The sequence below is a fragment of the Nelumbo lutea genome, chromosome 7 (genome assembly GCF_056320005.1).
Source record: "Nelumbo lutea isolate HS-2025 chromosome 7, American lotus-T2T, whole genome shotgun sequence".
Taxonomy (NCBI): Eukaryota; Viridiplantae; Streptophyta; class Magnoliopsida; order Proteales; family Nelumbonaceae; genus Nelumbo; species Nelumbo lutea.
In genome coordinates, this window is record NC_142690.1 from 8,643,064 (window position 1) to 8,655,169 (window position 12,106).

The 12,106-nt window shown below is 37.1% G+C and overlaps 1 protein-coding gene across 1 annotated transcript; it reads left to right on the plus strand.

Annotated features, from left to right (window-relative positions):
* The first annotated feature begins 8,718 nt into the window (after positions 1-8,718).
* On the plus strand, positions 8,719-11,062 carry LOC148844940 (cyclin-D4-1-like). The gene is made up of 6 exons (XM_088954899.1): positions 8,719-9,231; positions 9,345-9,431; positions 9,538-9,639; positions 9,774-9,978; positions 10,084-10,220; positions 10,327-11,062. Exons 1-6 carry the CDS (start codon positions 8,950-8,952, stop codon positions 10,561-10,563), a joined length of 1,050 nt encoding a protein of 349 aa, XP_088811025.1. The 5' UTR covers positions 8,719-8,949; the 3' UTR covers positions 10,564-11,062.
* The last annotated feature ends 1,044 nt before the right edge of the window (positions 11,063-12,106 follow it).

Consider the following 12,106-nt stretch of genomic DNA (forward strand, 5'->3'; position numbering starts at 1 on the left):
CGGTAAATAAATAAATAAATAAAATTCTGATTTTGAAATACATCAACTAGATACGAATATATAGGATCTTTTCAGAAGGAATATAGTTGTCTTTTTTTTCTTTTTCTTTTTTGTTTTTCCCGCTCATTTTGTTGTGGTGAAGCTGCTGATTGGCAACATAGAGATTGATATCCTTCGATGATTCTTCCTTTATATGATGGTAATCAAAGAAACTGAAACCCATTATCCTACTTTATGGATGGAACTTGAAAGGATTCATGGCTGAAGTGTCGGTACAACGCTCATGACCAACTCTTTTCTAACTGATAACTCACTCGAGAATATTTGTTGCCAAGGGTTCAATGATTTGAATTTGATTTTCACCAGCCATGTGAAGTTGAGAAAGTAACGAGGAGGCCTAGGCCGTTAAAACTCATTCCTGAAACATCATTATGCTGTTCTTATTGCTGTATCTTTTTCTTTTTGGTAGGCCTCACGTCTGATGGGTTTCATGGAGTCCAGTTAAAACTCATCCACTTTTTTTTGGGTATCCCTACATTTCCATTCCTTTTTATCATCTTGATTGGATAGAATTGCAGAATATGAATGTAAAACCTGTCTAAACAACATTCTTTCATTCTATCTGCCCAAAACAACCAAAGAGACAGAAAAAAAAAACAAAAAAAAAAACTTACATGTTGGAAACACTAAAAAAACTGATTATAGGGTTTTGTGTTCATCTTTCTTCTTTTTGGTAAGTTGTGAATTTTTCATATTGCACTATCTGCTTCAGTGCTTCTCTAGGCCTCGGGTAAATTTGACCCATGCAGATTGATTTGTTAGCATCTCTCATGCCATAACTACTTGCAAATTCGAGAGCAATGTTTGGAATCTGGACAATCGTCTTGGGCCAGATGGTTGAACCGGTAATTGAAGGGGTCACCAGTCCTCAAAGTGTAGCCATCATTCCCGTGAAAACTGAAAACTATTGACTTAGTTGATTAATTTCATTAAAAACTGTCTAGCCCAATAATTGAATCTTTCAATTCCGAACAAAACTTTAATAAAAAATGAAAACATGGATAAGTAAAGAGTATATAGATGATAATTAAAATGAGATAAAGTAGATTAAGATGAATTATTCATGTGCATAGAAGACCGTCAGTGGTATCTATTAAGATAACTGATCTGTTACAATTTTAAAGCATTAAAAGAGCTAGGGGCAAATCGAAAGGACTTTGAACGGATATAATGAGAAATGATTCAAGCACTCATAATTTAATAACTAGCAATGGATATAACACTGAATAGAACGGAATGACAAAATAGGATATAGTTAACACAATATGACTTAGATGATGATGGTGATGGGCAATTAACGGAGGTGTTTACCAAAAAAAAACAAGTTTTGCTGATGTGGTGGATGTTTCTGTTTGAAGTTGTAATGAATGGGACTGAATTGAATATGTGATGAATGTAGTAGGTGGCCACATCATCCCTCCGTGTGATAAATAGGAAACTCCTTACTCGACCCAATTAGGAAACATTTTTTTTTTCTGTTTTGTAGATGTCATCATGAAGTCATGCTGATGTCAAGGTTAAATAATAGTAGAACCACTCGGACCAGACACTGCCAGCCTCAGCAGTTCAATAGAGTAGGGGCCCAGCTCTCAAAGCATTGCTTTAGAGCATATTTGTACTATAAAAGCCTGGGTCTAAGGACATAAGACCAAAGGAACATTCATGGGCCCCATAACTTGCCTTAGTGTCCCCATCTGGCGATTGAGCCCACCATTTTCATGGATCCAATCATGGAGGTTAACTGGGCTAAAAACCAACTTAAAATACAACTTTTAAGTTTCCAACTTTGTTCTTTTCAATGAACTAGCATAAGGGCACGTTCACTAATATATACTTGTGTGCACATGCATATAAAGTTAATAAATCAGTCAAGAAATGTGAAGGTATTTCTGAAATAAGAAAAATTATCACTTAATAAATCAGTCAAAATTTCTCAAAGAAAAGAAAATCAGTCAAGGGAAGAAAAAAGAACAAGGAACAAAGTGTGGATGGGTACATTCTTTATTTGCTAAAACAAAACTAAATTAATAGAGGCCATTATTCATTATTTAATTGTGTGAAGAAACTGGATCCTGTTTGAACTTTGAACAGAGCTTCATTCTTTAATGAAGCTCACATGCTGGATTATATTTTGTGGGTGGTGGTGGTGATGGCGGGTTAGAAATTAAAGAAGATAGAGAAAACTTTTGGATTTCATAGTTAATCAATAATCAAATAGATCCTGCTTCTTTCTTTTGTATTTTGGTAAAGAAATAGACCATATTGACTGCCTGGACAAGTGTTTATTGCTTGCTTGACAAATACATTTATTTAGTGATCCCGTGAGGATACAATCTGGGCTATTTCATGCTTAGTTTGGAAGTAAGTTAGAGTTTCAATGAAATGCACCAAATTATATAAACTGATGAGCTAAAAGATGACACAAGACTATCATCAATAGGGAAGATACTTGAGCCAACTGTTGTTTAATCACCCAGTTAATTACTCCTGTACTGACTCATAGGCTCTTCGTCACCTGCAAAGCTGAGGCTTCAGCGTGATAGTTACATGATGATGCCACAGAATGGCCCACAATCATGTTTTAACCTAATGGAAGCAATCAGAACTACATCAACCCAAACCTCATTTGAGAAGAGGAGTGGACTGTAGAGAGAGAGAATGGAAAAGCAAGAGTATTATTGGGATTTCAAAGTTCGAAGATCGACAAAAGAGGGTGGAAAGTTGAAATACTTACTCTTTTATTGCAGGTTAATGGGTTATTGGACGGTGTGCTTAGCAAAAAGAAAAGGATATTTAAAGGGTGGAGAATATTCTATTATAACCCTTGGCAATTTCTGTTGGGTGATTCATGGACCAGATGGTTGAAAGCTTTTGATCAAGCTTTTACTCATGATGTGGGTGAGACCAGTCCAACTATGGGTCCTGATCATCCAACTATTCATCACGTGGCAAGTTAGGAGAAGCCCCAGAGCGCAAATTCCAGACCCAAAGGCCAAAGGCAGTTCCTTTCGTATTGCCATTGTCTGTCGTCTAGTTTAATTTACTGGAAAAGGGTAACTTCTTCTGTAAACGTTTATGGTTCAGCCATGATAACGGCTCTCAAAAACCAGCTAGTTTTTCAACTGGGTTCTCAATAATTTCTCCATGGCTTCTTTTTGCCTTGATAGGCCTTGAATGAGTCAGCATTAATATCATTGGATAGTGTTTCCAAAGGTAATGCTCGTAGTTGGCTCAGGCTATGATGGCCTCCTAGTATAGACTAGGAGAGACCGAGCTGTTTCTAAAGGTTTCTACACTCCTTAGAGGGTCGAGACAACTGGGTATTTAGTGTTGAAATGGAGTTATGGAACCTTTCTTTCAGAAAAAAAAAAAACAGAAAAATAGGAGGTTTTAACCATTAGATTTTGCCAGGGCCATTATACTATGGGAATTATCAGTTGATTCACCTAACTGAGTTTCAATCTTGGTAATTGGATTCAAATCTTTTCAATTACTCATTTTTTAAGTAAGATCTTTGGCTCTAGAACCCAAACTTAGAAGCTATGGCTTGTAATTTCATTTCACATTTTTTAGGAAGGAAGGAGCTATACATAGTGGTTGGGCAAGGAACCATTTATTTCTAAGTCCAGGGGAATCCAATGGTTATGTTAAAAGAATAAAAACCTATTCAGGAACTTCATGTAACAGTTTAAGTTTCTTAGTTAAGCGGTTTTTTGAGATGATATCAGAGTCTGTTTGACCAAGTGGTTAATGTTGGATTCTCGTTGCCTCTATATGAACAAACCTACACTTCAAGCGCAATTAATTAAATTTCAGCATAGGGTATGGATGGAACTGTCCTGTCCTTGTTCATCCTTCAAGCCTGGTAAGATTTCACGTAGGACATATAAAATAAAAACTATTAAAATTTCATATAGAGGGGCGTTAAAAATTATTCAAGAACCACATCTAACAATTTAAGCTTTTAGGTTGAGCGATTTCTTGAGAGACTATCCCTTAAATCCAAAAAGAGAACCTTAGAGACAGATGCAAACTATGTTCAGTAGAAAATGAATCAGTTCACTCTGATAGCGGTTGTTGCCTTTACCACATTGTGCTCAAGTTAATTTATTTTCGTATTAACAAAAAAAAATACTAATTTATTCGCTTGTTTTGTTATATTTTCTTTTATTTCATGTTAAATAAAGGATTGATCGATATTTCCTAAATGTTTTCTTTCATAAATGAAATAATTACGTCGTCACGATGACGTCAAGGTTGAATAATGGTCAAAAGAAATTGGATGTCCTCATGGGCCAAAGTGATGACCACGTGGCAAATTAGAACCTTAGATGTGAAAGATCAGGCCCCACGTATATCCCTCTTCGGAGGAGGAGAGTAACTTATGTTACCCAGCTTTGTCATCCAACAATTCTTGTTCATTGGGATTTTATAAAATCAGAATGAAATTTAAGTTTTGGGTGATGTGTCAACCTGTGATTGGACCTAAATTTTATTAATAATGCATATTTAGAGAACAAACTTTAGTCTGATTTGACACACATGGACTTTAGTCTACGCCAGATACCGATCGAGTGACTAGCCCGCGGCTGAGTGCTGACCCAGTCACACAACTCAGTCGAACCACTGAGAGTCTGAAATCAGGCACAGACAGCCTCAGTAGTTCAAAATTCAAAACATTGTTTCAGAGCATATTGGTACTATAAAGCTTGGGTTTGGAAGAAAACGTTCATGAACCTCATACTTGTCGTGAATAGCCATCAAAAGATTGAGCCCACCATTAATGAACCAGCTTAAAATACAGTTCTGAGTTTCCAACTTCAGTAGGTTTTGTCTTAAGAAGTTGGCATGTTGTAGTAAACTATTTCTTTATTTCCTAGTGGGAGGAATTACAGAACACCACTGGTCCACTTTTGGAGGAGAAAATGGAGACAGTCTTATTGATTTACTCAGGTGCTCAAACTGTTGCAGAGATGGATTCATGGAGGAAGGTGACTCTGTGTGGTAAAGCATCGGATGCTATCAAATTCCAAGGATTCTAGGACGATCCTTCCACTTCTAGGATCCATTTGGGAGGGCTTGAGCTTTGGTTCAGTTTCTCTGAGCAATGCTAGCTGTTCTGAAAAAGCCACTGATTGAAGTTTCAAGGAGGAGCTGTGTCACTGAGAAATAGTCAGTTTGGGCTTACAGGCTTTTGGGTGTGTCCCATCTCACAAAACCAAAAGCAGCAACATGAGAGCCCTCACAAACCAGGGCCTATTCACACATACAAGCTAAATCTTTGCCATATTGACTGAAGAATTTTTAAAGATGGACCCCTAAATCTGTGCAAACTACATGGCTGATGGAATTGTATACCTGTGTATAGCTATTAATATTTTAGCTTATTTTTTATATTCTTAGTGATTTTTCTATGGTCCCCTAATCTACATTATAGGTCAGATATAGGGTTTTACTCTTTATCTTTTCTTCTGTCTTCATAAATAAAACCTCATTGTTAGATAAAAGATGAACCAAATAAGAAACAAGCCTTTAAAATAACACCCATCTGATTAAAATAATATAGAGAGATTAATTATAGTGTCCATGAAATCCATCAAGTCTGATAATTTCTTTGTGCATCATTGCATCACTACTTAATATTTTAAATTCTTAGCTGGCATCTTCAACAAGAAAATGATTCTACCTTGATGAACCCTTTTCGGTTTTTCATGGTTTGTGAATGGTCTCACCCATCATACTTCAAAACAATAAATATGGTGGGGATAGAATTCACAAACTTATGGAGAAATGGATCTTCAGTGGCAACAGATGGTAGAGTTCATAGAGAAATAGGGTATAGAAAAGTCATTATTTGGGAAGAAATAATAGAACAAATGAAAATATGTTTTTTTTTTTTAATTTGTTATCTTTAATTAGGTTATTGTAATAGGGTTTTATTCAAAGTAAGGAATACAAGAAGAAGATTTTTTGTTGATTATTTACATATATAGATTTTGATGACAGGGCCATAGACTGAAAAAAAAAAAAAAAACAAATTAAGGAGCACTTGATTCCAAAACCACAGAGCATCACTCCCACCACAGTCCTGTCTTTCTAAAAAGAACGAAGCAGTGAAATAGACCCATCTTCAATATTTAATAGTATAGCCTGGTCCAGTTTTCAGGAGACCGACTACCACAGTGAACCTAAGCCTAGATGTTGTACTACTGTTAATGGGTTGTATCTGTTCCGGATCAGGGTAGATCTGGTCCTGAACCGATGAGAAAATAGCAGAACCAGTTCCAAACCAGATCGTATAGGTCTTGTATCATGGTTTTCGAACTGTTGTTAACTTGGATGGTCGAACTGTTCAACCCGGGAACCATCCTGGCAACCGGTTTTATTTTACCCCAAACCTGATTTCTGACAAAAAACCATTGAATTGGTTAATGACGTGTTGACTCGGGCGATTAAACCATCAACTCATTCAACTTGTTTTGGCCATTTTTTATTTTATTTATTTTTTTTTAAATTTTTATCAGAATGAGCCATCCATTTGGACTGGACGGTCGAACCATCAACCCAAAAACATGTGGCCAAAACGGTTCTAGTTACGGGTAATTTTTTAAAACATTGGTGATAACAAGCCCAGAACCAACCCAACGATTAGTTGGGAGTTGGGACTGTTGGGTCTGGCCTTATAGCACCCAAACATAATTGATAGTACCCACCCCCTAATTTGACAAACTGAGCCTTAATTTTATGGTGAATGGGAGCACTCCACTTGACACTTTTGGCGTATCTTTGTTGCTGGATTAGCACTACGAAAGGCAGGTATCAGAGTTGGGATATCTTTGTTGTAACATATAATCAGCTGGGGTCTTGATCAGTTGAGAACAACGAAGACCGGACCTAACCCCAACTATAATTGGGACAGAATGCAGAACTAGACCCCATAAAATAGGGCCGGTTCTGTTTGGCTCTGTATGTCCACTTAACCCATTGACTGAATGACCAAGATGCTGTTTCTAAATCTCCATGTCCGACACAACATCTCCGTTAGGTAGGTTATCCACATGCCAAACAAGCATAGCTTGTCATAAGTCACAGAACCATTAATGACATGGGTGAAGGACATATTGACTCTTGCTGCCTTTGCCTTGGGGGAAGAGGGTTTCTTTCATCTAATCCAAAGGGTCCACTGCTCAGGATTATTTGATCTCCCTCTCTCTCTCACACACATTCATTAGAGAAACCTTTCAAAATAACTTTGGTAGTTAGGTATTTAAAGAACAGAATAGTAGTAGTACAAAAAGGACTACCATTCGCACAAGCAAACGATCTATTCCACTGTTTTTTTTTTTTTTTTTACTTATTTGCTAAATAAAGGATTAATCAACTTGATGGTGGTCACAAGTCAGGCCTAAGTTCTCTTGAATTGATTTCCCAGTTTTTCATCTGTGTCTTTAATTTATTCCTCAATCAATCAAAGAAGTCTTGGATAATCTTTTTATACTTATTAGAGTAAATATGGAAAAACTAATGGAGGTTTACCTTTACTAGGAGTTGAATAGAAATTGGTTTGGTAGAAATAAAATTGGACAAATTAATTATATTATTAACCAAGCAATTTCTTGGAAGAGCTTCTGGACAGAGCTTTTGATCTTTATGCAGTAAAAAGAAAAATCTACCCAGTAAAGCATCAATGAATTGGCCAATTGGGTAATATTGAAGTTTTTTTATTAACTTTTACAAATCAAAGAAATTTATTTTTCATAAAAAAAAGCAACTTATGTTTACGTTGTAAAAAAAGTTGAAAAGGAGCTTCTTTTCTATATAAAAGTACTTAAATTTATTTGATATCTCATTAGTCATTACTGTTGGAAGTCAAATTTTTCTTTTTCTCTTAGGTTGAATTTCCAGTCTCAACTCTCAAGACCCTGGATAGCCAGGACCATCGATGGGCAATGGCTCTTAAGCTCTTTTTCTTTCTTTTCTCTTTGTCATCTGCGGCACAAAAGCACTTCTTAAAAAAGCTTTTCCAATAAAACCAAGAAAAGGTTCACCCAAATAAGCCCCAGGGATTCTCTTCTCTTTGAATCCTTGTTTCAGTCAACACTCAACGGACCAACCCTTCTAGGGTTCCAAGATTCTATTTGGGCCAAATGCAAGCACATGTCAGTGCTTTTGTGGGGCCACATGTACTATCAGCAGGAGTGATAAGCTGCAGCATTCATACAGCACATGTGACAGAATCTGAACCACTCGATATGCTGAGATGACCCACAGCCCAAAAGTCCTTGCTAATCAAGTAATCTATTACGCCAATTAAAGGCAAAAAAGAGATTTATTAACTTTTTAAGTGATGATTAACCCTAGCCGTCCAATTTCTTGACTAATGCTGATGAGACTGAAGATTCAACTTTTGAAATAATGAAATCATAACCAAATAACATATTTGTTAGTGGGTTTTAATAAAATGATAAACCCCACATCTAGAAAGGATGCATATCTACCCTCAGGTGGCTGCCACGTAACTAACTTAAATCTGAGAGAAATTTTATGGCCACGTGGCATCACATTAACATTTCTCGATAAATTTAAATTACTTTTGAAATAAAACAATTAAGTTAATTGCTTTTCCTTAATAAAAGTCCCCGAAAGCAAGCTTTAATTAGGACGCCACCTCTTAGACAATTCCTCTTTTCGCCCCGAAACTTGGGCTTTGCCCTTCTCACATATACAGGTATACAACACACACAGACACACACTCTCTCTCTGTCTTCTGTTGCTGCTACTGGCCTGCTGCTACTGCTGCGTTTTCTTGTAAAGCTCTGCAGTCTGTAAGAGCTTTAATGGCGGATTCTTGAAGGACTAAGAAACCGTTCTAAGACGAAGAGGGTTTCCATGCCTTTGACCATGGACTGCTTCTCGAGCCTTCTTTGCGCCGAAGATCGCAGACTCATCGTGGGCAACGATGAGGTCGACGAAGTCGCAAGTGAGCCTTGCGGGATGGACCAGCAGGAACAGCTATTCTCCTTCGATGACTCGGCCGTCGATGACACTAGAGTTTTGTTGCTCCTTCAGAAAGAAGAAGAAATGGTGCCGAAGGAGGATTACTTGACCAGGCTTCATTCCGGAGACCTTGATGTTTCTGCTCGTAATGACTCTGTTGACTGGATTTACAAGGTTTGTTTCGGATTATCGATCCAAGTATCAGTCTTTCCTGCTTTTGATTTTACTCTTCTTCTTCTTAATGGTGGGTAGATTTTCTAATCCGATTTGTTGTTGTTATTCTGAAGGTCCATAGCCATTACAACTTTGAACCACTGACTGCTTGTTTATCTGTCAATTATCTGGATCGGTTCTTATCGCAGTACGAACTTCCTGTAAGCTATCAAAACCCCAACTCACAAAATGGAGTTTTTTTATGTTGTTAGAGTGAATGATAACACAATCCAGTAATTTTTTGTCTCTTTTTTTCTTCATCCCCAGCGTGGTGGAAAGGCATGGATGGTCTCGTTGCTTTCTGTAGCTTGCTTGGCCTTGGCAGCAAAAATGGAGGAAACTGATTGCCCCCAACCCATAGATTTACAGGTAGAACAAAAACCCATTCCACCAAATCGTGAACAGAAACCAAACGAGAGCAAAACAAAACCATCATGCCATGTTCATTCCTTTATGCGTTTCAGACTTCTGAGATGGGTTTAACGGTTTAAATCCATCTTCAGGTGATTGAAGGGAAGCCGGTATTCGAAGCTCGGACGATTCAGAGAATGGAGCTTATGTTGCTGTCAGTACTTAAATGGAGAACAAACGCAGTGACGCCTCTTTCTTTCATTGACTATTTCTTGTGCAAACTCAAAGACCCAGAACACCCAAACCCCAAATCTCTGATTTTTCGTTCCGTAGAGCTGATTTTAATCACCACCAAAGGTTTCTAACGCCTCTATTTCTTTTTATCCCTTCCATATTCAATCTCAAGATCTTAAAAATGACAGATTTCATATATTGTTTCTATTGCTCTCACTGAATGGGCAGGCGTCGAATTCCTGGAGTTCCGGCCATCAGAGATTGCATTAGCTGTCGCAATCTCCGTTGTTGGAGAAAGCCAGACCATCGATTTCGAACGCGCCTTCGACTCTTGTTCTTCTTTTTCTTCATCCCATCTAAATAAGGTAAACCAAAGAAACAAAAACAGACAAAACCCCCAGAATCTTGACTGTTAAATTTCCTTGCTTTCTGGATTTTTTTTTAATGGTTTTACTTATTGTTGAAATGCAGGAGAGTGTGTTCAAGTGTTACGAGCTGGTTCAGGAGATTATTACTTCGATTGGTGTGGGCAAGAGTCCGCCGATGAGCCCAGCCGGGGTGCTTGATGCTGCTGCGCTCTTGAGCTACGAGAGCAGCAACAGAACAAGCACCACCTGTTCATCTTCCTCCTCTTTATTCGTCGTCATTAATGGTGCTGAGTCTGGGTCGGGAACGAAGAGAAGAAAGTTGACTCTACGAAGAACGTGAAACATGAGCTAGCAGCTAGGGAGAGACCGAGCGTTTCTTACAGATTGGACTCTCGAAGAGATAAAAAGCAGCGAAAAATACAGAAGAAAAGAAGGAAAAAGAAAGGATGAAGGAGCTCTTAAAAGGAGAGATCTTATGCAGTTTCAACTTTCAATCAAGGAAAAAGAAACAAAAAGGAAAAAAAAAGAAGTTACGGTTTACAGAGAGAAAAAGAGAGGAGCGACAGGAGTCGAGGTAGTCTTGGATGGAGACCAGACTTTGGTGGGTTTGGTTTCTCGGAATGGTCTCCATTTTTTATTTATTTTTCTATCAAACATTAATCTACATAAATTATAATTAATTAATGAAAAGCATACTTTGAGATGTACATATATACATACACATGCACGAGTGTATGTATATGTGTGCTCTCTATATGTGCGGTTGATCTCTTTGTTGTTTTTTTCTTGGTGGATCCGGGAAGATGAAGTAGAAGAATGAAGATGATGTTATTATGTGATGTCATGCTCATTTTGGATATATGGGGGCGTAACATGGGATCATTTTACAATTTTTATTGATTTTGACTAAGGGTAATTAAGTAATTTCGTCATATTATATTTGACCGTGGTCTTCTGTGAAACTACATGTACATATACACGTACGAATTGGAAAAAAACAAAAAAAAAAAAAGGTAGAGTTGATGGGAAAATTATTAGGGCTTCATTGGTTTCCAACTGAAATGAAGTACCTGTGTGACAATTACTGAATTACACTTTTTTACGGGTTCAATGTGATTTTACCCACATTAGGAAGTAAAGTTCTTCACAAAAAATATTACCAGCAGAGAATTTTTTTTTTACTTGGTTAATAAGGGGGGCAATTAATTTTAACAATTTATTAACTATATATTAATTTTGATGTTTTGCTATAAATATATTGATTTACAAATTTGTGTTAATTTTACATTAAGTAATCAATAATCTAATTTGTTGAGTTTTTTTGGGGAGGGTGGAGGTGGCGGTTGTAATGAATATTTGTTCTAATGGTGGTGGAGATATGCTTGGTTTTTAATGATTATTGATTAGATTAATCAATAACCTAAAAATGCTGTCGGCGGTCCTCATTGAGTCCTCCAGGCTCCACAGTACTGCCTATAACCAATTTGCTAGTTTGTTCTAATGTCTCTGCATTCTGATTCATTAATCCTCAACAACTTTACCCATGCTAAGATGGGTGGGTAAGTTTCATTTAAATTGTGCAATGGAAATGAGTGAATTTGAGGATTCTGGTAATGTAAAGATACCAACTTGTGTATTAATTTTGAACTTTCAGGCTTTTCTCAAACTGGAAATCTTTATCTATTTGTAGCCGTTCCATAATCAACTATTGACGTTACAATGATGTATAGCAACTGCATCTGCATGTCCCATTATTCTTACATGCATCTGTTTCATTAGCTTTCTTTTTCTTTTTGTTTTTGTAAATTCTTTCCATTTTTTTTTTGTTGTTTCTTTTATCATCCCATCACATCAAGCTGTAAGGTTTCGATCATTTTTTGGCA

Bases quoted from the DNA above. Each gene is read 5' to 3' on its own strand.
- LOC148844940 (XM_088954899.1), top strand. From the start codon at position 8,950: ATGCCTTTGACCATGGACTGCTTCTCGAGCCTTCTTTGCGCCGAAGAT. The intron at 9,232-9,344 runs GTTTGTTTCGGA...GTTATTCTGAAG, and splicing joins CTGTTGACTGGATTTACAAG to GTCCATAGCCATTACAACTT. The intron at 9,432-9,537 runs GTAAGCTATCAA...CTTCATCCCCAG, and splicing joins TATCGCAGTACGAACTTCCT to CGTGGTGGAAAGGCATGGAT.